This window comes from Peromyscus eremicus, chromosome 6, assembly GCF_949786415.1.
Source record: "Peromyscus eremicus chromosome 6, PerEre_H2_v1, whole genome shotgun sequence".
NCBI classification, from domain to species: domain Eukaryota; kingdom Metazoa; phylum Chordata; class Mammalia; order Rodentia; family Cricetidae; genus Peromyscus; species Peromyscus eremicus.
The window spans coordinates 69,198,435-69,224,168 of record NC_081421.1 but is presented as its reverse complement, the minus strand read 5'-3'; the positions used below and the strand labels follow the sequence as shown (position 1 = coordinate 69,224,168).

Here is a 25,734-nt window from a genome sequence, read left to right as displayed (position 1 = left end):
AGATGGTCGCCTGTAAGCTGTCTCTAAAGCAAGCATCCTGTTCTGTGGAGAAGGGGAGAACAGGACAAAGTGGTACAAGACTAGTCATCCAAGTTACTTGTGAAAAGAAAAACACCTTAGTTGCAAAGTTGGTTTTCTTGGTTTTTTGTTTTGTTTTTGTGGGGATGTGTGGGGCTAATTTGTAGTAGAGCACTTGCTTAGCATTTAAAAGGCCCTGGGTGAGGAACAAAGGGGATTGGGTTGGGATTTGGTTTAATTTTTGTTTGTTTGCTTTTTTCTTTCTGTTTTTTGGTGTGTGTGTGTGTGTATGTGTGTTTGAACTCAGGACCTCGTACTAGCACTAATGTGTCCCAGCCTCTCCCCTTTTTTGTTTGTTTTCCTTGTCCCTTTGTTCTCTCCTAGGCGGGAGAAGATGGGTGGAGGCTTAGGGAGAGATGTAGTGCCAACTGAGAAACAAAAGCCACATCTGTTCTTGTCTCACTCAAAAGGATGTTGGCTAACCCAGTCTACCTTGGACTGGTTTAGGTTCATAGCAAACTAAACGTTCTAGAAATTTTTGTTTCTTATTGTATTCTCTTGTATTTATAAGATATTCAAGTCCTTTGTCAACTGATCTGGAGAAAAGAAAAGACCTGATTCTTCCTATGTTTTTCTTGGGGTATCTGTGAGAATGGGAAGAAAGGACATTGACAGCATGCAGTTGTTCCTCCCCTTCTCTCCTTTCATATTAGAGCCCTTGGCCCTACTCGAGACTCACGTAAATCAACTAGTTCTTACTGAGGGCAGTAGAGGTTAGGAAAGTGTAAAACGTCCCATGTTAGGCCTTCCACAGATATTACTAATGAATCGTTTATCTAAACCTGACTTCCCCAGCATTTGCTTAATGAGCTGGAGCTGTAAGAGTGGCAAAGTTCTTATTTGTGAGGCTCAGCCCCAGTATCCCCAGGAAAAAGTGGCAGACTTCACATTGTGGGTGCCTGTAAACAGAATTTGCCTCTAAGAGCTAAGATGGATTTGAGGGCTATGTGCTGACCTGATAAATGAAAAGTACTCATTTGGAGATCATTGCAAGTAGTTTAAAGCTATAAAGACAATATTATCCTTTGCCAAAACTTTTTTTTTTTTTTTTTTTTTTTTTGGTTTTTCGAGACAGGGTTTCTCTGTGTAGCTTTGCGCCTTTCCTGGAACTCACTTGGTAGTCCAGGCTGGCCTCGAACTCACAGAGATCCGCCTGGCTCTGCCTCCCGAGTGCTGGGATTAAAGGCGTGCGCCACCACCGCCCGGCTCCTTTGCCAAAACTTAAGCCAACTGAGGAGGTCTAAGACTAGAGAGCTGAGAAGTTCCTAAAATTTGATTAAGGATCTAGAATATCCTTTAGCAGATTTTCCTTGTACTTTTTGGGCCACTCTACTGTATTCATTTTATGTAACCAGTCCGTAGAGGCAAGTTAGAAGAACATCACCTTTGACTTTTTCTTGATTGTACCTCTTCACTCCAAAAGTCTTTTTTGGCCACAAGTGTCTGAGTCATGTGCCTCAGGAAAGAAAAGGAAGCAAGTCCATGTTAGCAAGCACGATCCATTATGAGTAATCTGGCCTTAAGAGAGTCATTGTGGCTGTGAGCAACCCAGGCTGTGGGCTTGGACAGACTAGGATTTGGCCTTAGGATCATTTTCCATGGTTGAAAGGGAACATAAGAACACTACTGGCCGAGTTGTTCTCAGAATGAGATTGAATTATGAACAAGTGCTGCCCCTCAGGATTCAGGCAGGAATGGGGTGGGCAAAAAAAAGTTGCAGAGATGTTTTCCAGGTAAACTAAAGGCTTAAAATTCCCCGAGGCCGAGGCATGTACTAGGAGAATCAATAATTAATGTATTGGCCTTGGCTGCCTGGTTTGCTGCAATGGGTGAGGGAATAAGACAACATTCCTTCTTCTAGTGCAATACCAGTTACATACGTGATGATGTGGTAGCTGATCAATCAGCATCAGCCCAGTGCATTGCACACAGTAAATCTTGAAGGATGAGTGTAAGGAGCTGTCATCCCTAGCAAAAAGCACAGTGGAATAATAGTTAAAATGGTGTCAAAAGGTAGTTTCCAGGCAGTATGTGACCAGTACATATTTAACTCAGTGATTATTGAGCACCTACCATGCCTCTGCTACAGCACCACTAGAAAATCTTGGTCTGCCATTGCCACCCTTTCTGAATGCTATTGAAACACCGCTCTGACCACAAGAACACACATAAATCTTCCTCCCCACAGCCTTGTCTCTTTCTTTGTATTTCAGGATGTCTAACATATCAGAAGATGGAGCCCCAGAGTGGCCTATGACTCAAGTCAGCTGCCCTCCCCAGACAGAACTTGGGGCCTCTCTGGAAGCCTAGGTTAAGCATCTTTATCTGACAACTCTTCCACAAGACCCCTTGATCCTCTCACCACTGCAGTCTGGGAATGGACTAAGCGTCCCCACCCCCAGGTGAGGGACTACTTGTACCTCAACAGGTGCCAACAAGTTCACTTCCCTCTGTGCTTCTCCACACATCTGACCATGTTTCTGTTTTTACTGTGTAAAGCTAATTAAATAGAGCTAGCCCTGTATCCTAGATTTAATGAAGAAGAATAAAGGAAGATGAAGGCCGCAGTAGTAATAGCAGGTACAAAGCCAGTGTAAAGGACAGACAGTCGAATGCCTCTGAGGTGATCAGGGAGTAAACGGTGGAGTGAACATGGCATGCTGGAAGTGTGTAAGCCTTAGATTCATCAGCACCTTTTGACCTTAAACTACCTTCTGTGATTTTTAAATTCTGTATCTGGGACCAGTAAGATGGCTCAGCAGATAACGGCACTTCCTGCCCAAGCCTGGCCACCTAGGTTCGGTCCCTAGAACCCACATAAGGTGAAAGGACAGAGCTGGTTCCAGAAAGTTGGCATCTGACCTTCAAAACAGTGCTGCCCATGCCCACAAAGATATTTCATACACACTCACAGAAATTAAAATCCACATCTAGATGTCTCTAAAGTCCCTCCACCATGACTATGGAATGGCCTCTGCAGATAGCTTCAGTTTTAGAGTTATGTCTAATGGTAATTGCATCTTGCAGCTGATGCTCGTTATCTTATACCAAACGCTGAGAGTTTAGCTATTTACATCAGATGTACCTCAACAATTGGAACAGATACTGCCCCGCTGCCCCCGAGACAGGACAGGGTTTCTCTGTAATAGCTCTGGCTGTCCTGGAACTCGCTTTGTAGACCAGGCTGGCCTCGAACTCTCTGAGATCCGCCTGCCTCTGCCTCCTAAGTGCTGGGGTTAAAGGAGTGCGCTGCCACCACCCAGCTGAACCGGATACTTTTTTAAAAATTGTTTTATAGATGAGAAAGTCGAGATTATAGAAACAGTTTACCAAAAACTACTTAGTTAATGCCAGATCCAGGTTTACACTAGGCGTTTAATTCCAGTGTCTGTGCTCTTGTTTCCTGCCTGCTTTAAGGATGTTTAAGAAATTTTATGATTAAAGGAAAATGACTAACTGCCACTCCTGTTTTTCTCTCACTCTTGCCTTTAGGAGGTCTGCCCCTTCCTCAAAGTTGGACACCTTTCTGTCACTTTGGGCATCAGGCTGCAGGTATGTGCAACAGCTTCCACCTTCCGGTCAACCGGAACCTTTCCCAGAGCGACTGCTGCTGTGTGGGACGCGCCTCGGCGGAGTTCCTGGGGGTGGTACCTGACCGGAGTGGCGGCTACTTTATCCAATCGGAAGGGACATTATTGGCTCAGCAGCCAATGAGGACTCTGGTGAGGAAGAAGCGGTGATCTGAGCATGGAGGCACCGAGTTGAGGCGGCATGGGTCTCTGTCTGAGGTGGCGCCGGCTCGGGCTCCCGCTCCCGGGGTTCCGCGGCTGCGAGCTCCACACAGTGCATGAGGTACGCAAAGCTCCCAACCGTCCGGCCCAGCGGAGTCCAAGGTGCAGGCTATCCAGTCTCCCCCGGACCCTGCAGCCCCGCTCTGCAATGTGCGGTCCCCTTGACTCCCCGACCTAAGACCTAATGTCACCTTAGGACCAACGCTACTTCAGCCTCCACAGCCCCACCATGGGCATTGCGGAGTAGTGCAAATACGGCCAGGGATGACAACCTAACGTGTGCCTTTCTCTTCAGGCCTCTGTGCCGACTCCTCCACATTGGTTGGCAGAGCGATTCGGCCTTTTTGAGGAGCTATGGGCCGCTCAGGTGAAAAGGTTAGCAAGTATGACACAGAAGAACCCCCGGGCTATTAAGATCTCACTTCCTGAAGGCCAAAAGGTAGATGCTGTTGCGTGGGACACAACCCCTTACCAACTGGCCCGGAAGATCAGGTATCAAGCCATCCTCTACCTACAAGAAGTATTTTTTCTGTCCACTATTTTCTCTGCACTTGGTCAGGAAAAGAAAACACTTTTTTGTTTAAATTTTTCTTTTTCTTTGTTTTCTATCGGAAAGTTAGTCTTTGGTCAAGGAGAGGCGTCATTTAAGCGATTGCCACACAACCATAAGGACCTGTAGCATGTGTGCTCCCCCAATAAATAAATGAAATAGTAGCCCCCCGCCCCCCAGCTGAGGTCCGAACCCAGGGCCTTGCGCTTGCTAGGCACGCGCTCTACCACAGAGCCAAATCCCCAACCCCAAAATAGTAGTTTAAGTTTAAAAATAAACAGCGTAGGTGTGGTGACATGTTCTAATCCCAGCGTGGGTAGGCAGAGACAGGCAGATCCCTGTCCTGTCTGACCAGCCAGCCTACCCTGCTGGGGGAGTTCCTTGCCAATGACAGATTGTTTCTAAAAACATGGGGTTAATGGCTCCCCAGGGAGAGTACATACCTACACCTCCCAAAAAAAGCATCTTTGAAAAGAAAAAAAGTGTGTTGGGTGTGGTGGTACAAGTCTTTAATCCCAGCATTATTCACAAGGCAGAGACAGGTGGATCTCTGGAGTATGAGGCCAGCTTGGTGGATACCGTGAGTTCCAGGACAACGTGGACTGTGTAGAAAAATCTTATCTCCAAAATTTAAAAAAAATTTTTTTTTTTTTTACATTTAGTGTGTGTGTGTGTCTCTGTCCGCACACTCACACGTGTGCCTGTGCATGTCCACACACATGCATGCCACAGTGCACATGTGGAGGTCAAGTAACAACTTTCGGGGGTAAGTTCTTTCCTTCAATTATGTGGATTCCACGGACTGAACTCGGTTCATCAGACTCGACAGCAAGCATCCTTACTACCTCACAGACATCCTGGGGGGCCCAAGCTTGAGCCCTCTGGACCCTTCTGCCTCCACTTCCTGGGCTCTGAGATTATAGGTGTGCACCACCATTTCTAGTTTATGTAAGACTAGGAATAGAACCCAGGTCTTTCTGCATGCTAGGCAAGCACTCTGTGGACTGAGTTAGGTCGTCTCCTACTCAGACTTTTTTTTCTTTCAAGTTCAAGGACAGTTTTATTTGACTTTAAAAGAAAAGCCTCCCACTGGGCAGTGGTGGCACAGTTCTTTACTCCTAGCACTGGAGAGGCAGAGGCAGGTGGATCTCTGTGAGTTCGAAGCCAGCCTGGTCTATAGAGTGAGTTCCAGGACAGCCAAGAGTATACAGAAAAACCCGTCTCAACAACAACAAAGAAAAGAAGAAGAAGCAGAAGCAGAAGAAGGAGAAGAAGAAGGAAGAAGAAAGAAAGAAAGAGAAAGGAAGGAAGAAAGAAAAACTTCCAGGGCAGTCAAGCAGTAAATTTTAGCAGTTGCCTGAAGAGAACAAGGAGAGGGGGCAAGACCATGCTGTTTCAGTTGTCATGGAAGTCAGAAAAAGTATACTTTCTGGCTACAGAATAGTGGTGAGACCCAGCCAAACCTCATGGTGTCTCACAGGACTATGTTCCACACTCCCTTTATCGAGATAGTCTCACTCTGGGCCTGGCTGGCTTTGAATTTATGAGAATCCTCCTGCATAAGCCTCCCAAGTGCTGGATTACAGGTGTGAGCCACTATACCTGGGTAACCTTTCTTGCTAAGCATGGTGGTACAGGCCTGTAATCTTAGCATTCACAAAGTAGAGACAAAAGATCCAGAATTCAAGGCCAGCCTGGACCGTATAGCAAGACCTTTCTTGGGTGGGGGGGTGTCTTTGATGATTTATCTTTATAGTTTCAGAGTCTCTGCCCATCTGTTATTCATTGAGAAAAGGAATAGTAAGTTTATTATTTTGGAGACTTATTTCCACTTGGCAAATTTAGGGTTGCTGAGGTATCAGCCTTTGTCCTTGTGGATTGTAACCCTTACTTTTCTTCATCCCTACACCCTCCCACTGCTCAGTTCAACACTGGCTGATACTGCAGTAGTTGCTGAAGTAAATGGAGAACTTTATGATCTGGAACGACCCTTGGAAACAGACTGTCACCTCAGATTCCTGACGTTTGATTCCCCAGAAGGCAAAGCGGTAAGTTTTTATAGCAGGTACAGAGGCTAATTAGCTAAATGATCTTTAAACAGGAAATTCTCATTTTTTTTTTTTTGCCTCAGTTTCTCAATTTGCAACTGAGAAGGAGACTTAATCACAGACTATATAGACCATCTGATTATTCCTGACGAAGCTGGAAGCCTTGATAAAGGTGTTTACTTAGCATTAGTCTATTAAGCAGTACCTTGTATGCGAGTGAAAGGAGAGAACTTGAGAATCAGAAGGATAATGTGCCTGTTCAACCTCCTCAGCTCCTGAGTACATACAGTGTAAGTCAGCCATGATGTGTACTCAGTTCTCATAGGTTTCCATAGCTGAGCACAGAACCTGGGCCTCATGCTTTGATCATTTCATGTCAGCTCAGGTATCATAGAGCTTGGTTATTAGAATCCAGAAAAAAATGTATTTCTTTTGTCATCTAAATGTGAATAGTGAACAAACCCAAGAATAGTTCCGTCACATTTCATTCTGGGACCAGAAAAAAAGAGAAGCTGGGGATAGCTAATGGGTGATGTCAGGTTTGTAGCAACGCACACACAAACAACAATAACAACAGCAGCAAAACCAGAGCTTAAGGAACTGCTGTGTGGTGGTGGCGGTTGTTTTTAAGACAGTGTCTTGCCTCCAGCCATAGCCTTCTGTCCATGTGTGCCAGCACAGCCAGTTAGGAGCCGCATTCTTTATAAGTAGTACTGTGATGAGGCTCTAAAGCCTGAGGAGCAGGAAAGAAGGCCAGCGCCTCCCGCATCTGTGCCCCGGTCCAGGAAACACCGAGGGTGTGTGGGGTGGACCCACACTTCCGCTCAGCAGCAGCAGAAAACATTGGCTCTTTGCTTTCTTTAAAGATTTTATTTTTGTGTACATGTCAGTACCTGAATGTTTATACATGTCTACATATGTGCCTGGTGCCCATGGAGTCTAGAAAATAGTGTCAGATCCCCTAAAATCAAAGTTACAGGTGATATGGGTGCTGGGAACCAAACCTGGGTCCTCTGCAGGAACAAGAGTTAAGCGCTGGTACATCATCTCTCCAGCCCCCCATTTAAGGCAACTTTTTACTGTGTAGACGTCATCCTCAGAAGTCTAGATTCTTCATTCTGCAGCAGTCAGTCTTAAAACGGGCACAACAGCTTCCCTGCCAGCTCTGGAAAGCATCAGCACTGGGACTTACGTGAGCAGTTGGTGAGCTCACTTTGTTCTTGTGATCCCAGGTATTCTGGCACTCCAGTGCCCATGTCCTGGGCGCAGCAGCTGAGCAACGATTGGGTGCTGTTCTCTGCCGAGGTCCAAGTACAGAGTCTGGCTTTTACCATGATTTCTTCCTGAGAAAAGAGCGGTGAGCATTCCAAGGAAGGAGATTGGTTCTGGGGTGGTTTCTGGGGTCTCAGGGCAAGTTCAGTGTAGAGGAAAAGCTGGAAGAGATCTTCTCAGTGTCTACCAGAGATTGACATCCCTTCTGCAGTGGTTTCCCTTCTGACTCTGCTGACACTCACCCCTTCTAGTCCCCATGAATGTGTTAGTATTGTAATTTTGTTCATCCAGCTTTCCTTCTCTCAGCACACACTCTCTCTGCCCCTTTCCCCCTCCTTTCCTGCCTCCCTCTAGCCCAGGCTGGTCTTAAACTCATGATCCTCCTGTCTTGCCTCTAGAGTGCTTGCCTAGCATAGCATGGACCTGGGTTCAATCCCCAGAACCACACACACACACACACACACACACACACACACACACACAATCTATACTGCTGTGGTGGCACAGGCCTTTCATCTCAGCAATCAAAAGACAGAGGCTGACAGAGTTCGAGGCCAGCCTAGTCTAAAGAGTGAGTTCCAGGATAGCCAGGGCTACACAAACCCTGTCTCAAAAAAACAAACAAAAGCTATACTTAATTTCCTATTGTTTTTTCTGAGTTTGTCTCTGCAGTAATTACAGATTTCTTTGTCAAAGGGCAGAGCTTTGCTCCCTGGCTAACGTGTCGTCCCTCGGGTTGTCTCTGAAGAAGCAAGTCAACAATTTCCCTTTTCCAGGACAGTCCGCAGCTCAGAGTTGCCCCTTTTAGAGCGGATTTGCGAGGAGATCATAGCCTCCGCACAGCCATTCCGGAGGCTAGAGGCTTCTCGGGATCAGCTTCGCCAGCTCTTCAAGGTGAGTTAGCGATACACAAGAGGAATTGGATAACTGCCAGGGTGCCCTGGTAGCTCCACGCTCCCTTTCTGCCTTCATCTAGGACAACCACTTTAAGCTTCATCTGATCGAGGAGAAAGTGACCGGTCCTACAGCAACAGTGTATGGGTGAGCCTTGTCAAGAGGACGAAACCAAGCATGCTTCTCGGAGGCTAGAACTGGGCTCAGGGAAGGGTGATGACAGATAACCTGTGTTGCTCTAGGAAAAAAGTGGGAAGAGGAATTTGCTTTTATCTGTCCTCACTGTCTCTGTCAGCAAAACAGTTTCTTCCTCAGCACCTCTTCTGTCAGTTGAAGGCCTTGAAAGGGAGAAAACGAACCAGGAGCCTGGAAAGCACTAACGGGCCTCTTTGTCTCAGGTGTGGGATGTCAGTTGACCTCTGCCGGGGCCCCCATCTTCGGCACACCGGACAGATCGGGGCACTGAAGCTGCTGACGGTGAGCTGTGGGTGTAATCAGATACCCCTGCGTTCTCAGAGTGGAAAGGAGACCCTCTCCGAGCCCCTTCTCTGTTCATGGCTCATGAAGGAATCCAGGAGAAAGACAGTTTCCTCCATCCTAGAATCTCAGAGTTTCATGGCAGGGTCCAGAATTCAATTTAGACTCCCTAGTCTGGGTCTGGATTAAGGGAAAAGAAACAAGATCATGAGCGGGCTAGACAGGGTCACACCAGGAAGGCACGTGTGGAGAAGGACCGTGTCCAGGAGGACGGATGCTGCTGTTTGACAGGTAAAGGAAGAGCACCCGAGGCAAGGGCGGCCTGTCATGACAGTGCTGTTCCTGGACATCATGTAACTGTGTGAAATAGAAGGTAGCAAGAGTCAGGCAGATGTGGAGGAAAACCTCCTTAGCCATGTGCACGATCTCATTCTGCTACTAATGAGTGTGGCTTTGGCCAGCGCTCTGTACCTGTTGCTCCCATCTATAAAACGAGACTGACTATTCCAGTACGACTGGCAAAGCCACACCATAGAAACCAGCCAGCCAGCGCAGAAGAGTCTTTAAGGAAAAGCTATCAACGGTCAGTTCTCAAGCCAGGCAGGCTAGAACATGCCTGGGATCCCAGCACTGGGAAATGGAGGAAGAAAGATTAGGAATTCAAGGCTATCCTTGAGTGATACATGTCTGGGGTCACCTTTGACTATGGAGACCCTGTCTTAAAAACAACAGCACAGGTTCTTATTAATACTGTTCAAGAGCAAGCAGGGGCATTTGCATTTCAAATGGCTAGGAGTAGGATGGGGTGTGGAAGGTGGACTTTTCTAGCAGCTGGGTGGAAGACTGATAAGGAATAGTGGACAGACACGTTTGACCATAGTTCAGTTTTTCTCCTAAGCAGTCATTAATTAGGAGGTGGAACTGAACGTAAGGGTAGGAGTGGGGCAGTGAGGGGGTGGAGAAAAAGTGGGCTGTGTGAGATTACCCCTGACCAGGATGCGTAGAAGATGTGATCCAGGTAACATAAAGGGTGAAGTGCCGTCCTATTGGTACTGATGGGAGGAAAGTCATGAGATGAGCTGACCTTCAAGTGGTGACCTCTGCAGCGAGGGCAGTGTCTGCAGCCCCCTTCATCTCTGTGTGACCCCCTCTGCCCTCTCACAGACCTCCTCCGCCTTGTGGAGGTCCTCAGGAGCTCCGGAGACACTGCAGAGAGTCTCGGGAATTGCCTTCCCCAAGGCAGAGTTACTGAGGAACTGGGAAGCACAGAGGGAGGAAGCGGAGTTACGAGACCACAGACGCGTCGGGAAGGTGCGGAGCACGGACCAGGGAAGGATGGGGCCGGGGAAGGTGGAGGAAGGTGATGTGATCTTTTTGTTGGGTTCTTTTTTTTTTTTTTTTTGGTCTTGATTTTTGTTCCAGTTTTGATTTTTTTGTTTTTTAGACAGGGTCTCATGTAGCCTTGTCTGGCCTCCTGCTGTAGCCAAGAGTGACCTAAGCTCCTGACCCTTCTGCCTCCACATCCCAAGTACTGGGATTACAGGCTCAAACAGCCACACCTGGCCAAAGAATGGGATTGTGAATTTGCCCAAAGATTCAGTCAACGCAGGGAGCAACTCTGTCATTTTCTTCTTTAGTTCCAAAGCCCTCCCTTCCTTGAGTGACAGGTAATCCTTTCCCCAGGAACAAGAGCTCTTCTTTTTCCATGAACTGAGCCCTGGGAGCTGCTTTTTTCTGCCACGGGGGACAAGAGTCTATAATGCCCTGGTGGCTTTCATCAGGGTAAGCAGGGCACGTGTGCAGGGGAAGGATGGGGCCTAGACCAAGCCAAGGGGTTTGAGTTTGGCTCAAGCATGGTGGTGTATGCCTGTAGTGTCAGCACAAAGAGACTGAGACAGAAGGATCATGAGATGGAGGACAGCCTGGGTCACAGCGCAAGATCCTGTCTCAAAGGAAAACAGCATAAACCTTGTAAAGTCCTGGTGACTTTTAACAAGGTGCTGTTACTGTTGTGCGGTCTGCAGTGAAGCATCTTAGAGTGGACATGGCATTTAATAGCTTGTGGCTGTGGTCAGCATGGTCTGAGTCCCCAAGAGAATCACAAAGCTCTCCTCTCCTTCTAGTTACATTGACTTCTGGTGTCTGTGTCCACCTTTTCAGGCTGAGTACGCCCGCCGTGGTTTCTCAGAGGTGAAAACTCCCACGCTGTTTTCTACAAAACTCTGGGAACAGTCCGGGCATTGGGAGCATTATAGGGCAGACATGTTTTCCCTGAAGCCCCCAGGCACTAACGGTCCCGACAGCTCTCAGAGTGACCACCCTGCCAGGTGTCCCAAAGACACACTTGCTCTCAAGCCCATGAATTGCCCTGCACACTGGTGAGTTGGGAGCCAGGAAGCCTGGCTCCTCCTGGGGCTGGGATAACTGGTCACAAAATGGAAAGTACCTTGGAAAGAAAATTGGGGCATCTAATTTGGGAAGTAGATTCAAGTTTACCCAAGTGAATTTTGGAACATTATTCCATTTCTTGGGTCTTTGTTGTTAGGTGACAGACATCAAGGCACTGCACCCATCACAGAATACAGACACAGTAAATGATGCCTACTCTCGTGGGACTGAGAGTTTAACTTCTTTCTAGACAGGGTCTCACTGTGCAGCCCTGGCTGTCTCCAGACTCACTACATAGACCAAGCTAGCCTCAAACTCACAGAGATCCACTTGTCTCTGCCTGGTGGTATTAAAGGCATGTACCACCATGCCCTGCTAAAATGTGACTTTTGACCAGACACTAACGATAGGATTGGCAGGATTTGGTGGGACGGTGTGATAAGAGGGAGAAGTATGGCTAGTATTTCACAGAACATGGGCATTTGGTGCTAGGCATGGTGGAACACAGCTGTAATCTCAGAACTGGAAAGCCAAAGGCAGAAAGAGCATGAGTATAAGGCCAGCCTAGGCTACATAGCAAGTTCTAGGTCACCAGAGATACATACCAAGACCTTGTCTCAAAAAAAAAAAAAAAAAGAGTCTAGTAGGAAGAGGAACAGTTGGCCACAGCTCATTTTCCCTTTGGCCCTAACCCCTTCCCGTCCCAACCTCAGCCTGATGTTCGCCCACCGGCCCAGATCCTGGCGGGAACTGCCTGTACGACTGGCTGACTTTGGAGTCCTGCATCGTGCTGAGGCCTCTGGCAGTCTGGGAGGATTAACGAGGCTGTGGCGCTTCCAACAGGATGATGCTCACATCTTCTGTGCACCAGACCAGGTGGCTTTCCTTCTTCAAATGTTCAACTTCCCTTGCCTTTTTGTGGTGTAACGCAGGGTCTTATATAGCCTCATGTACTATGTATCTGAGGATGACCTTGAACTTCTGGTCCTGCTGCCTCACCTGAGTGCTGGGATTACTGGTGTGTGCAACCATGCCTGGTTTATACAGTGCTATGAATCAAGCCCAGGGCTTCATGCATGCTAGCCAGGCACTGTACCAGCCAGGCTGCATCCACAGGCCCCAGTTCCCTTCTTTTTACTATAGTACAGCTATCCCTCTGGTCCCCATCCACCCCCCATACCCCACCCCCACACCCCTGCCCCATTTTCCCCAAAACTACCCATCACCAAAGGCTTCTAGTTGGCGTACACCTAACATCCCGACTTCCTGTCTCTAGCTGGAAGCAGAGATCCGAGGCTGCCTTGATTTTCTCCGATCTGTTTATGCTGTTCTTGGTTTTTCCTTCCGCCTGGCTTTATCTACCCGGCCATCTGGCTTCCTAGGGGAGCCTCACCTATGGGACCAGGCTGAGCAGGTGAGTAGGAGAAAGGGGGGTAAAGCAGATAAAGCGGGCTACAGTAGAGGGAGGGGATATGGTAGCCCAGGTCTTCAGATGAACACATGAGCTATGGGTATTCATTTTCACGGGCCAGGAGGTTATCTTGTAATTAGTCTCCTACACCCTCTTCTCATCTTGTTCCCTCTAAGGTGCTACAACAAGCCTTGGAGGAATTTGGAGAACCCTGGGACCTTAATCCTGGAGATGGCGCTTTCTATGGGCCTAAGGCAAGCTGGAACCACACTTAAGAGTTACATTAGTCTGTCTCGTTTAATTAAGTTGTATCTACAAAGAACTGTTTTAAAGCTTCTGTGAAAAAGAAGAGTACATTTCTGCTCAGTGGACCTTAGAGTTTCATGAAGGCTGTGGTAGGTCAATAGGCCCTGTCAGCCCAGTGGATCTCTGCTGTATAGCTCCTGTGAGACTACAATGGGGGTAGCCTTACTCATAGTCTAGAAAAGGCCTTCTGCAGGAATCAGTTGTCAGTCTATACATGAAGAGCCCTCTCTGCGAGGGAATGGTGTAGGCAGAGGTTGAAGGATAGGATAAAAACTCACAGCAAGTTAGAAGAAATGAAAAATTATAGGGCAAAAAGGACTTGGTATGTGTCTGAGCAGACAGGCTGTTAGGAGCCTGGTGCGGCACTAGGCTGTAATTGTAGCTCCTTGGAGGTTCAAGAAGGATCATGGGGCTTCAGAGATGGCTCAGCGGTTAAGAGCATTGGCTGCTCTTCCAGAGGACCTGAGTTCAATTCCCAGCACCCACAACTGTCTATAACTCCTATTCCAGGGGATCTGACACCCTCATACAGACATACATGCAAGCAAAATACCAATGTACATAAAATACAAATAAATAAAATATTAAAAAAAAAAAAAAAAGTCACTTGAGCCCTGGAATTTGAAGCCAACCAGGGTAGCAAAAAAAGACCTCCTCTCAAACCAGGGCAGTGGGAATAAGGTTCTGTGGTAGAGTAACTTGACCAGTTGCCCAGGCTCTGAATTTGATCCCCAGCACCACAAGGTTGCCTTGTGAGTTCAGATGTGGTGACACTTGTTTTGTCTCATTACGTGGACACAGATTGGTTTGCAACTTTATTTCTTTACATATTTTTGTTTTTTTGAGACAAGTTTCTCTTTGTAGCCCTGACTGTCCTGGAACTCACTTTGTAGACCAGGCTGGCCTTGAACTCACAGAGATCCACTTGCCTCTGCCTCCTCGAGTGCTGGGATTAAAGGTGTGCACCACCACTCCTGGCTAAATATAATAAATCTTTAAGAGAATTTTGTTTTTGTTTTTTAATTTTAAGTCAGAGGCATTTAAGTGAAGGCTCGACACTATTCTTTCCATTACTAAGAAATTCAGAAAGGTTAAACAGTTCACCCAGGCTACAGAGTTAGCAGTCATGATAAACTTGGAATTTTTTAAGTCTAAGATATTGTTTATTAAAAGGGGGCTGGAGAGATGGTTCTGAGTTAAGAGGGCTCGCTGTACAACCAATGAGGACTGAGCTTGGATCCCAGCACGCACTTAAGCTAGCTGTGATGTCATAGGTGCCTCTAACCTCAGTGTTGTGGGACGGAAAAATAGGAAGATCACCAGGGCTTGCTAGCTGACAGCCTAGGGGTGAGAAAATCTTCAGGTTCTGGAGAGATCCTGCCTGTCTGTGACCAGACACTCTTGACAAAAATACCTTAAGGGAGAAAGGGTCTGTTCTGGGTACAGTCCGACGAAGCAGCTGGTCTCGCTGCACACACAATCAGGAACAGAGAGCAGTGAATGGACCCAGTGCTTAACTTAGGTTCTCCATTTTATACAGTCTAGGACTTCCTCCTGAGGATTGGCCCTACACACAGTTAACCTAAGCAAGATAACCCCCACAAGCATGCTCAGAGGTCTCTCTCCTAGGTGAGTCTAGGTCCTGTCACATTGGCATTAACCCTTACACTGCCTCAAGGGACAAGGCCAGAGAACAGTAGAAGAGGAGGGAAGCTGCTCCTGCCTTGTGCACGTGTATGTGCACAGGCACACACACATAGTTTACAAAACAAAACAAAAGGCTGGGCGGAGGTGGCGCACGCCTTTAATCTCAGCATTTGAGAGGCAGAGGCAGGCGGGTCTCTGTGAGTTCAAGGCCAGCCTGGGCTGCCAAGTGAGTTCCAGGACAGGCAGGGCTGCATAGAGAAACCTTGTCTCAAAAAGAGAAAAAGAAAAAGAAAAGAAAAATTATGACCAAGAGAGGAACGAATTTGAAAATTCCTAAGGAGAACAAGGCAGAATGCCTCAGGGCAGCCGAGGGCTTGCAGGGGACCAGTTGAATCTTGAAACGGATTTCCATAGTGGCATCAGTCTCTGCTTGGGCGTGTGACGTGTTGGGTGGCACTGAGCAGTTCTGCAGGGTAAGGCGGTAGGAGAATAGAAGGCTAACTGGGCAGGATTTGCCACCGTGATCTGACAGCAAAACCACACCGGAGACAAGGGGACTGGAAATGTTCCAGCGAGGGGAGCGGTGAACGGGGTGAGCCTGTGTGTGGGTGGGAAAAGGGGAGCTGCCGATCCAGGGACAGAGTTATCAGCTACCAGAGAGCGATCAGACCGAGGGGCAGGCGTGCGGCCATCGAGGGAGACGATGGGTACACTGTCACAGAGGTGGGGTACAGGTCTAAGGGAAGAACTCAGGGAATCAGGAGGGGAGGGTATGGGCACTCGGGGTAGCACAGCTCCACATAGCCTGTGATGTGGGTAGTAGAAGAGCTGCCTTGTGAAGATAATGGAAGCTGCTGGGTCTGTTCTCACCCCCCCATCCCACGTCTCCAGATTGATGTGCACCTCCGTGATGCCCTGGGTCGGCCCCATCAATGTGGAACAATCCAGCTTGACTTCCAACTGCCGCTGAGATTTGATCTGCAGTACAAGGGGTATAGAACCCTGCCTCAGCCCTTTCTGCCTTGGCCCACTCCCCTCACTAGTCCAGCCCTCCACCCCTACCTCATCAGAGCTATTTCTTGATAACTGGAAGGTGATTTAGGGGGCTCAGTTTGTGGCACGTCCACCATTCCGCTCACTCCTTTTTTCCTTCCAAGGCAGGCAGGTTCCCTGGAGCGTCCGGTCCTTATTCACCGAGCAGTGCTTGGCTCTGTGGAAAGGATGTTGGGAGTGCTGGCAGAAAGCTGTGGGGGGAAGTGGTGAGTCATTGACCTTGGAGTTCTGTCCTTCTCTCCAGCCACATAGTGCGTGCCGTAGGTTCTGACCTTCTTATCCTGTGTATTTCCTTCTCAGATCTCCCTGCAGCTACACCTGATGGCTAACGCCAAATGAGTGATTTCCTTCCATTTCTTCCCAACAGGCCCCTGTGGCTGTCCCCGGTCCAGGTGGTGGTCATCCCTGTAGGGACAGAGCAAGAGGAATATGCAAGGCAGGTGAGTTGGGGGGCAAGGGCATCTGACACCTGTCCTTGGGCAGGAGAGGCTCTGCAGGACAGTGGGCAGGGCCTGAAGGGCAGCTGTCCTGTGTGCTGAACATTCTGTGTCTCAGAACCGAAATCAATTCCTGCCTTATAGAGATGCATGAAAAACAGATTAAGAGATGCTGAACATTGCCAGCCGGGCACAAATATGGGTTTATCTAAACGTTGGTTTAGTTTTCCTTGCTAAAGAGAACGGATGGCCAGGTGCAGTAGCACACACAGTAACAGCTCTTGGGAAGCGGAGGCAGAGGGGTCACAAGCTTGAGTCCAGCCTGGCTTCATAGTGAGACCCTTTAAAAACGGAGGTGGGCCTAGGGGTGTAGTTCAGTTGGGGGCATGTTTACCTGGTTCTGCACAGAGCAGTGGGTCCAGTTCCCAGCACCACCGGGGCCAGGTGCATGCCGCAGTCCTACCACGTAAGAGGTGGAAACAGGAGCATCACCAAAGTTCGCATTCATCCACGGTTCACAGCCTGAGGTGCATGAAGTTGTCTTTTAAGAACAGTAGGATATGGACAGTACCGAGTTAAACAGCTGGTGGGAAGGTGGGTGCCTAGCAGCAGGCAGACAGAGCCCAAGAGTAACTGAGTGTTCATTCAGTGAGAAGCACCCCAAGAAGGGTTAGGCAGGGGTGGGAAGGAGGCCTCGCTGTCTCAGAAGAGGCAGAGTCAGCAAACACCGAGAGCACTGAGGTGGATGATGGGGTGTGAGACACGTGACTGAGGGAGACTAGTGGCCAGCTGTCGGAGCTCAAGCTTGCATTGAAATTTACCCATCACCACCTGGGTGATGGTGGCGCACACCTTTAATCCTAATACTCCAGAGGCAGAGGCAGGTGAGTTCAAGGCCAGCCTGATCTACAGAGTGAGTTCGAGGACAGCCAAGACTACACAGAGAAACCCTGTCTCAAAAAAAACTAAAAAAAAGAAAAGAAATGTACTCATCACCGAACCTATGTCCCAGGTACAGCAGTGCCTGCAGGCTGCAGGGCTGGCCAGCGACCTCGACGCTGACTCTGGACTAACCCTCAGCCGGAGAGTCCGCCGGGCCCAGCTTGCCCACTACAATTTTCAGTTTGGTAAGAGAGGGTTAGCTTTGGACCTCAGAGCCCCAGGCTCTGCATTCTCTGTAGTAAGTCTCTTGTTTGGCTCTGTGTACATTGGATTAATTGGAGCTCATTACCTGGGCTGGGTAGGAGCCTGACTAATCTGCCTCCCTTCCATTGCTCCTTCCCACAACCTCTTCCATCGCTCAGAACAGTTTTCTTCTCATTCACCCTACCCTAGGATGTTTCTGTTAAGTTAATTAACCAAGTCAACATCAGAGGGAAAGGAGCAGCAGAGGGGTAAGAAGGCAGTGATTGAAGCCAGGCATGTTAGGCACACCTGTAATCCCAGGATTCGGGAGGATCAGTGGTTTGGAGCCGGGCATGGAGCAAGCTCTGTGCTGGAGCACTGGAGCGAGAGTTTGATCCCAACACCAGAAAGCACCCAGGGCATTAGTTAATTAGCCTTGTCTGTTGTGGTGTGGGTGGAGGCTGCTCCAGGGGCAAGAAAGGCCTTCAGGAAGGAAGTCGCTCCTGGCTTTGGGTCTCTGAAGGCAAGAAGCAGAAACTCCCTTCCAGACCGCCTGACCGGGGATCACACATGCCCCTTGCCTTGCCCGCGCTAACTGCAGGCTGTGCCACAGCCCAGCTCCCCTTCCTGGATTGCTGCCCTCCCCCAGGTCACTCGCATAGGTTTTCTCTTCGTGTTTAGCTCTCCATCTGTTTGTCTTTGACTCTCTAGCCCTGGTCTCCTGACCTCCAGTGATAAGGGAAGTGGAGCCTGGACCATTTCCTCCTCTCCGAATGGCCAGGCAGCAGCAGAACAAGAAAACTAAATGTGTACCGCTTTAAGCCATGTCTGGGCTCTCCCACCCTTCCTAAAGATTCAGGACTGAAGTTTCTGCAAAGCAAAAGGAAATAGCCCGTAGGGTTAGGAAATAGCCGGGGTGTGCAATTCTTTCCTCTTCCTGCAGTGGTTGGCCAGAGAGAGCAGAGCAAGGGGACGGTGAACGTACGCACTCGGGATAACCGGCAGCTGGGGGAGCGAGGCCTGACCGAGTCTGTGCAGAGGCTGCTGGAGTTACAGAATGCCAGGGTCCCCAATGCGGAAGAAATGTTCTGAGTCTTTGTTCACTGGGGAGGCATAGACTCATGAGAGTCATCTGTCCCTTACCATGGGGATCCCAACCCAACTGGCAGCCCAGAATGTCCCTGACTCCTCAGAACTGCCTTCCTGAAAATACACTTGGTTTGGGGGGTCCTGCATGGGAAGGAATGCCGTACTGTTTGCATGGAGGAGAATAAAAAATAAACTGACTAAGGCTGTGTCTTCATCTGACTCCGAACGGGAAGGGGTTTCTGTGTTGTCTCCCTCTTATCCCAGAGTTAAGGAAAAGGGATGCTGAGGCCTCTGACCTTGAGTAAACTCCTCAGTGCCATTTCCCACTCCCATTCAGGAGGTGGTCAGATCTCTCTCTACAAAGGACAGTATTCAGGTGGAAAACTGAGGCACAAATTAAGGATCAAATATCAACTTGCTCCATGACTCTCTATCAGCTTTGGAGTCCTGTGACTGTCCCCCCACCCCCTCACCTCCATTATTCCCAGTCTTCTAAGGAGGCTCCAGGATAAGTTGGGGAGGAGTGGCCGAGAGGAGGAGCAGCTGGGACTGAGTCATGGCAGGAAACAGGCGGCGGGCGGGAGATAGCATATAAAGAGACGGCAGTCTTGGAAGCTCGCAACAGCAGCAGTGAGGAGAGGCTTGCAGCAAGTGGTCCAGACCTCCACTGCCCGGGACAGCCAGCTTCTGGTGGCCAGTGACCAGTCCTTGCCCCAGGATGGGGACCATATCCAGAGCAGCCTTGCTGTTGGCCAGCTTGGCCCTTGTTTCTGCCTCTGAGGAAGGTGAGTCGGGTGGGGTCAGCAGTTGCTTAGGAGCCTGGCTCCAAACAGCTCATCACCAGTTGGCTTCTGAGCCTCCTTGTTATGAACGTGTTCACAGTGGGGCTGGGGCACCTGAACCTTTAGTCAGGGAAGCTGGAGCAGGAGAGGGATGCCTAGAGATAGTAGCTAAGAAATACAGAAGTTGAAGCCAGACAACCCAGGACAGGTGAATTTACAGGCTAAGGGCCTGGAGATGTCTGAGGAGGGACTCTGAGGCAGGGGAGGAAGAAAGAGGGCCTTGGGCTGCTCAAAACCATTCTACTGACCCAGGGAGCCTTGACTGACTCACTGGTTAGGAGGCCAGCTAGGGTGTCCACATTCACCCTCTACTAAGCACATACACGCTGCTGGGAAGTCTGAGCAAAATGGAATGCCCACTCTGGACAGGAGGGAGACTTGGAGGCTGTTGAGTAGATGCAGCCTGTGCCTGGCAAAGCTCCACCTCATTGTCCTGGTCCCTAGTCTGGTGCCTACAGTCCAGCTACAGATGCCCCACACCTAAAGGAGGCCCGGCGAGATGGCTCAGTATGTAAAGGCGCTTGCCAACAAGCCTGGTGACCTGAATTCGATCCCAGTAACCCACATGGAGAGAGGACTGCCACAGTTGTCCTGTGACCTACACACTCACTGTGACACACTGGCCCCTCTGCACAGAGTAAGAATCTGAGACTGACTGGAGAAGGCGCTTAAACACTCAGCTGGGCTCCTACCCGAGGCTTTAGGAGGAGTGTGGGGAGAGGTGGGTCCATGACAGCTAAAGTAGTGACGGGAGGATCAGGGGGACAGCCACAAGCCCCAGCCAAGGGAGATACTGATGGGAAATGGACCTCCCTTCCCAGCCACATACACACTCAGGTTTTCTCAGAACCCAGCCCACTCACATCAAGGCTGGTGTGGGAGGCTACAGGGGAGACATCCCACAGTGGTCTTTCTACACTCTCGGCCCCCACGGCCTCGCCATCCTTTGGTCAGGACAGGACCTCTCAAAACTGCCTCTGACTTGCTCTTCCTTCCTGCAGCCTTCAAGGCCTCAGAGCAGAGAGAGATGACACCGGAGAACCTGTTCTTGCACCTTCATGAAGGTGAGAGCCTCCTGCCCCAGAACTAAGGAGGTCCAGCGGGACGCAAGCATTCCGGGGGGGGGGGGGCGGCTGTAGTTCTGGGGGGACCGAGCGAGCAGGAGGTGGGGAGTGTGGGAGGAGCTATAGGTTCTGACTCTCCCCTAGGGCCTCTAGTGGGCTATGCCGCACCCCCTTCCCCACCGCAAACCCGGAGACTCCGAGTGGACCACATTGAAACTTCTCTGCATGAACCTCTCTTTGAGGAACAAAGGGAAGGTAAGGCCCCCACAAGGCCCTCTGGGTTGCCCTCCAGACCTGCATACTTCCTGCTCTTCAGGTGGGGAGGAGGGGACCCCCCTCCCCGCTGTCTGGCTAGAAGGGGTAGCCGGCTCACACTGCCCATTCTGTAGTGCAGCCCCCTTCATCTCCAGAAGCGATCCCCGTCCAGGAGGAAGAGTGGCCCGCTTTCCCCAAGTCTGTAGAAAGTAAAGGTGAGTGCGTTCCTCGCCCCTGCCCCCATCCCACTGTGATCTTGCTGACACTTGTCTGATCTCCACACCCTGTGCCTTCACCCATCTCACAGCGGGTCCTCCTCTCCCTCCAGAAGCCATCCCCCTGCAGGAAGAGCAGCCCCCTCCCCAAGGCCCTGTCGAGCAGAAGGAAAGTGAGTGATTCCCTTGACTCCGGAGCGTGGGCTTGGGGGACCAACAGGGTGGGGGAGCTCTGCCACTCACTCACACCTGTGTGACTTTCCTGAGCCTGTCTGGCCACAGCATCGCCCTGGGTTTGGTCCCCAGCGCCACATCAACTGGCTGTGGTGGCAGTTGCCTGTAATCCCAGCGCTTGGAGGAGGCATGAGCATCAGATGTTCAAAGTTAGCCTCGGCTTTTTACAGAGTTCAAAGCCACTCTGGGGTACATGAAGCCCTTTCTTTAAAAAGGCAGGAGGAAGCCGGGAGGTGGTGGTGCACACCTTTAATCCCAGCACTCGGGAGGCAGAGCCAGGCGGATCTCTGTGAGTTCGAGGCCAGCCTGGGCTACCAAGAGAGTTCCAGGAAAAGGCGCAAAGCTACACAGAGAAACCCTGTCTCGAAAAACCAAAAAAACAAACAAAAAAAAAAAAAGGGCAGGAGGAGGGAAGGAAGGAAGGAAATAATGCTTATTCCGCAGCTCTATGATTAGATGATATAGACTATCACTTGGTTTTTACTGACCTCTCTATTGAGTTCCTTCATGCATGGGAACTAGGAGGTGCCCATTTTCTAGAGGTGCCCATCCCAACAAGCCTTTTGCTTACACATCTCCTTCTACCCAAGTAGACACAGCTGTGCGGCATCAGGAGGAGATAGTCCAGTCCAGTCAGAAAGAGGGTGAGTGACAGCATTTGTCTGTCTGTCCCTGCGCTTTAGCCCTCGGGCTTAGAACCCTGGAGAGAGGGCCAGGCCCCTGAGCCTCTAGAAGGAGCTAATGCCGGCCTGAGTGTGCCAGGCCCGTGCGGTTAGTTACCTTTTCCTTTCAGTGACTGTGAAGGTAAGACGCCCAGAACAGCTGCTTGTTTGCCCCCCATGCTCCCAGCCCCCCAGCTCCCCCAACCTAGCATAGCCCTCCTCCCACTGCTTGCTGTCCCTATTCTAGAGAAGCCAGCCCCCTTGGTGGGCCAGCGTTCCCCACAGCCTCAGTCTCGGAATCCAGCCCAGCACTGCCAGCAGGGCCGGAGAGGCGGCTGGGGCCACCGGCTGGACGGCTTCCCTCCTGGACGGCCTTCTCCAGACAACCTGAACCAGATCTGCCTTCCTGAGCGCCAACACGTCGTCTATGGCCCCTGGAACCTGCCGCAGACCGGCTACTCCCACCTCAGTCGCCAAGGAGAGACCCTCAATTTGCTGGAGACTGGGTATTCCCGCTGCTGCCGCTGCCGCAGCCACACAAACCGCCTAGACTGTTTGAAGCTTGTGGTAAGGGATTGACTGCTGGTGCTGGGGGTGTCCCTTAACCTCCAGACAGTGTGTGTACACGTGTGTGTGTGTACGTGTGTGTAAGGGCTAGACACCTCCCCCTGGGTACGGAGGAGCCTCAGTCCCTTTCAATGGCTCTACCTCAAAGACCCCAGTGCGCCCGCAGAGCACAGGAGAGCTATTTACCTGCCTAGGGGCCTTTCCTGGAACCCGGGAGGAAGGCAGGAACATGGACAGTGGGTTTCTGGGCTCACCCACCCCTCTCACTCTAGTGGGAGGACACAATGACCCGGTTCTGTGAGGCCGAGTTCTCTGTCAAGACCCGACCCCACCGGTGCTGCAAACAGCGTGGGGAGGAGCGATTCTCTTGCTTCCAGGAAGATGCTCCTCGACCAAACTACGAGCTCCAGCCCTGCCCCGTCCACCAGACTGGCCTGTCCTCAGGGCCCCAGCTGCCTTTTCCCCCGGGGTTGCCCACTCCGGACAATGTCAAAAACATCTGTCTCCTGAGACGCTTCCGCTCTGTGCCGCGCAACCTCCCGGCCCCCGGTGCCATCCAGAGGCAGCTGCAGACCCTGACCTGGCTGGAGGTGGAGTTCCAGCTCTGCTGCCATCGGGGCCACAACCACACCTGCGCACAGAAGGCCGTAAGTGGGCGTCCCAGCCGCCTCGGGAGCCTGCCCGCCTGCCTGCCCACCTGCCCACCCAGCTCCAGCTGCTGACTCTACCGCCAGCCGTCCGTGTTCTTCCCCGTGAGCACGTCCACGTCTGTCTGCTTGTGACTGTCCGTCCATCCGTTGTGTCTGTCGCCTGAGTCTGTTCACTTTGAGTCTCCGTGCTGCCGTCCTGGGCTCATCTACCTGTGACCCCACATCTGTCTGCCATCCATCCCGTCCAGCTCTGGCCTCAGCTGACCCTCCGTACCCACTGTTCCAGCTCATCTCCAGTGGCCATCTAGGAGTCTCATCTGTTCTTCCTTCCCACCTTCCCGGGCCCCCGCATCCACAGCTGCCTGCCGGCACTCTAGTTCCTCCCCCTCCCCTCGGGCCTCGGCTCACGGATGATAGTGACACGTGACACGGTGTGGTGAGGGGAGCAGGGGCGGAGCCGGCTCTGACTTCTCTCTCTGTCCACAGTGGGAGGACACCCTGGACCAGTACTGTAACCGGGAGCTGGCTATAAAGACACACCCCCACTCCTGTTGCCACCACCCTCCCAGCCCCGCCCGAGACGAGTGCTTCGCCCGCCGGGCTCCCTATCCCAACTATGACCGGGATATCTTGACCCTTGACCTCAGCCGAGTCACCCCCAACCTCATGGGCCATCTCTGTGGAAATGGAAAAGTTCTCTCCAAGCAGTGAGTCTTACTTAGATCTTCCCAACACTCTCCTTTGGCCAAACCTCCTCCCTCCTGGGGTGCCCTTGGGGAAACCAAACCATGATCTCCCAGTACCATTTGGGTAGTTTGGGGGCACTGTTTATTTATTTCGAAAGAGTTTCACTCTGTGGTCAAGGCTGGTCTTGAAGGGAAACAGTCCTCCTGCCTCAGTACCCCAAGTGACAGGATTACAGGCATAAGCCACCACCCCTGGCCCTGACGGCCTGTGGATGCTATGGCCTGCATAAGACCCTGAGTCCCGCCTCTCTTGTACCAACCACAGTAAACAGATTTCTGGACTGATCCAGAACATGACTGTCCGCTGCTGTGACCTGCCCTTTCCAGAACAGGCCTGCTGCGGTGAGGAAGAGGTGAGTGTGGAGGAAGAGGAGGCCGGGGAGAGGGCGCCCTTCTCTTTAGACCCTCAAACCTGCTCCCAGAAGTCAGCGGTGGGAGGAATAGACCTTTCTTGGTGTTCCAGATGCCTTCCTTCCCGACTTGACCTATTATCCCAGCCCTGGGCCTCAAGCTTCTGGCATTTCCAGATGTGCACATCTGTCAGTCACAAGGAATCTTGCTGTACTAGGGGATCTTGCAGTCTCTGGGCCCCAGGAGGAAATCCAGTGGGCAGGCAGTAGAAGGAGGACTTAGGGCCCCCAAGCCAACCTCCGACCACCTCATCCCCAGTCATCTCTGCTTTCCATTCCTTCTTCAGAAACTAGCCTTCGTGGAGGAGCTCTGTGGTCCCCGAAGGAACTCCTGGAAGGACCCTGCCTCCTGCTGTGACTTGGCTCCTGGGGATGAACAAGCCAACTGCTTCAATACCAACTATCTGAGAAGTATGGCGTTAGTGGCTGGAGACACTGGGGATGCCACCAGAGAGGAGGGGCAGGGTCCAACTGGAGGACCAAATGTCAACTCCACCCCCGGGTCCAAGGAAGAAAAATGAGTCACCCTGAGCCTCGGAGGATTAGATGGAGGGACCCCACCCTACTCCACCCTCTTGAACACTCATTACAATAAATGCCTCTTAGATTTGGCATCCTCATTGTCCTTAATGCACAAACACTCCCTCCTAAGCTCCCTAAGACTGGCCCAGTGCCCCGTCTCCAGAAGATGTTCCTCAGGCGCTGGGACCGTAGCTAAATGGCTTGACTTCACCTGTCATTGTGACCTTAATCAAGCGTTTTAAAAGAACACCACCTCTGTAACTGGTTGTTGGGATTCAGAGTGAAAAAGATGTGGTCTGTGTTCTTGATGACCCACAGCCCAGCCTGACATTTTAATTTTGCTGTTCTCAGGATGGAACTGGCATCTTGACAACTAATCATGTTCTTCCACTGAGCTATGACCCTACGCCCCCAGCCCAGGCTGTGTGGTCTCTGAGTGTGTGTGTTTGTGAGTGTGCACATGTGCATGTAGGTGTGTGCATGTAGGTATGCACATGTATGGTGTGGAGGCCAAACGTCCAAGTCTGGTGTCTGTCTGTGTTCTTTACCTTACTGAGGCAGGGTCTCTCACTGAATCTGGAATTGACTCAGTGGCTTCTTGGCTGACCAGTGAGCTCTGAGGATCCTCAAGGATCCACCTGCCCACTGACTACAGACCCACACCAGCACCCTGACTAGAGACCCCAACGCAGCGGCAAGCACTTACCATCTCCCAGCCCCAGCCTGGTGTTTTAAGTCTCTTTCAGTCCTTAAGAGCTCTCACTTTGGCTCATTGTCAATTTTCGGAACCCCCGTTTGTGATCATGTAAGCCTTAGGAAATACGCATTTTACAAACACAGCCCCTGCCCTGGTCATTCACAGTCCAAGCACTTGTTCGCAGGTATGATGAGTGTTGTACATGTGGGCAGGGTGCCAGTCTGTTCTGAGCAGGACAAGACCTGAGTGGGGCAGGGTGGAGCTGGAGGCAAAGCTTCCACAGCAGAGAAGTGGAAGGGCCTGG

The 25,734-nt window shown here is 50.7% G+C and overlaps 2 protein-coding genes across 5 annotated transcripts; both read left to right on the top strand.

Moving 5' to 3' along the window:
* Window positions 1–3,569: 3,569 nt before the first annotated feature.
* On the top strand, window positions 3,570–18,755 carry Tars2 (threonyl-tRNA synthetase 2, mitochondrial). Its single transcript, XM_059265873.1, has 18 exons — window positions 3,570–3,930; window positions 4,165–4,361; window positions 6,344–6,467; window positions 7,700–7,824; window positions 8,516–8,633; window positions 8,716–8,780; window positions 9,032–9,110; window positions 10,275–10,421; window positions 10,794–10,892; window positions 11,271–11,488; window positions 12,212–12,374; window positions 12,775–12,912; window positions 13,086–13,163; window positions 15,754–15,854; window positions 16,020–16,121; window positions 16,283–16,355; window positions 17,365–17,479; window positions 18,421–18,755. The coding sequence occupies exons 1-18, from the start codon at window positions 3,850–3,852 to the stop codon at window positions 18,567–18,569; spliced, it is 2,172 nt and encodes a 723-aa protein (XP_059121856.1). The 5' UTR covers window positions 3,570–3,849; the 3' UTR covers window positions 18,570–18,755.
* A 390-nt stretch (window positions 18,756–19,145) lies between these two features.
* Ecm1 (extracellular matrix protein 1) lies at window positions 19,146–24,825 on the top strand. 4 transcript variants are annotated; one of them, XM_059264890.1, is made up of 11 exons: window positions 19,146–19,351; window positions 20,410–20,472; window positions 20,617–20,727; window positions 20,862–20,942; window positions 21,056–21,115; window positions 21,770–21,820; window positions 22,086–22,405; window positions 22,678–23,052; window positions 23,542–23,762; window positions 24,067–24,154; window positions 24,499–24,825. In XM_059264890.1, exons 1-11 carry the CDS (start codon window positions 19,285–19,287, stop codon window positions 24,730–24,732), a joined length of 1,671 nt encoding a protein of 556 aa, XP_059120873.1. In that variant the 5' UTR covers window positions 19,146–19,284; the 3' UTR covers window positions 24,733–24,825. The 4 variants fall into 4 exon arrangements, with proteins under 4 accessions (XP_059120873.1, XP_059120872.1, XP_059120871.1 ...); XM_059264889.1 differs by having other exon boundaries at window positions 21,767–21,820; XM_059264888.1 differs by having other exon boundaries at window positions 21,035–21,115.
* The last annotated feature ends 909 nt before the right edge of the window (window positions 24,826–25,734 follow it).

Coding starts and splice junctions, on each gene's coding strand:
- Tars2 (XM_059265873.1), top strand. CDS start 3,850: ATGGGTCTCTGTCTGAGGTGGCGCCGGCTCGGGCTCCCGCTCCCGGGG. Junction 4,362..6,343: donor CAACTGGCCCGGAAGATCAG/GTATCAAGCCAT, acceptor CCCACTGCTCAG/TTCAACACTGGCTGATACTG. Junction 6,468..7,699: donor ATTCCCCAGAAGGCAAAGCG/GTAAGTTTTTAT, acceptor TTGTGATCCCAG/GTATTCTGGCACTCCAGTGC.
- Ecm1 (XM_059264887.1), top strand. CDS start 19,285: ATGGGGACCATATCCAGAGCAGCCTTGCTGTTGGCCAGCTTGGCCCTT. Junction 19,352..20,409: donor TGTTTCTGCCTCTGAGGAAG/GTGAGTCGGGTG, acceptor TCCTTCCTGCAG/CCTTCAAGGCCTCAGAGCAG. Junction 21,821..22,085: donor CCAGTCCAGTCAGAAAGAGG/GTGAGTGACAGC, acceptor TCCCTATTCTAG/AGAAGCCAGCCCCCTTGGTG.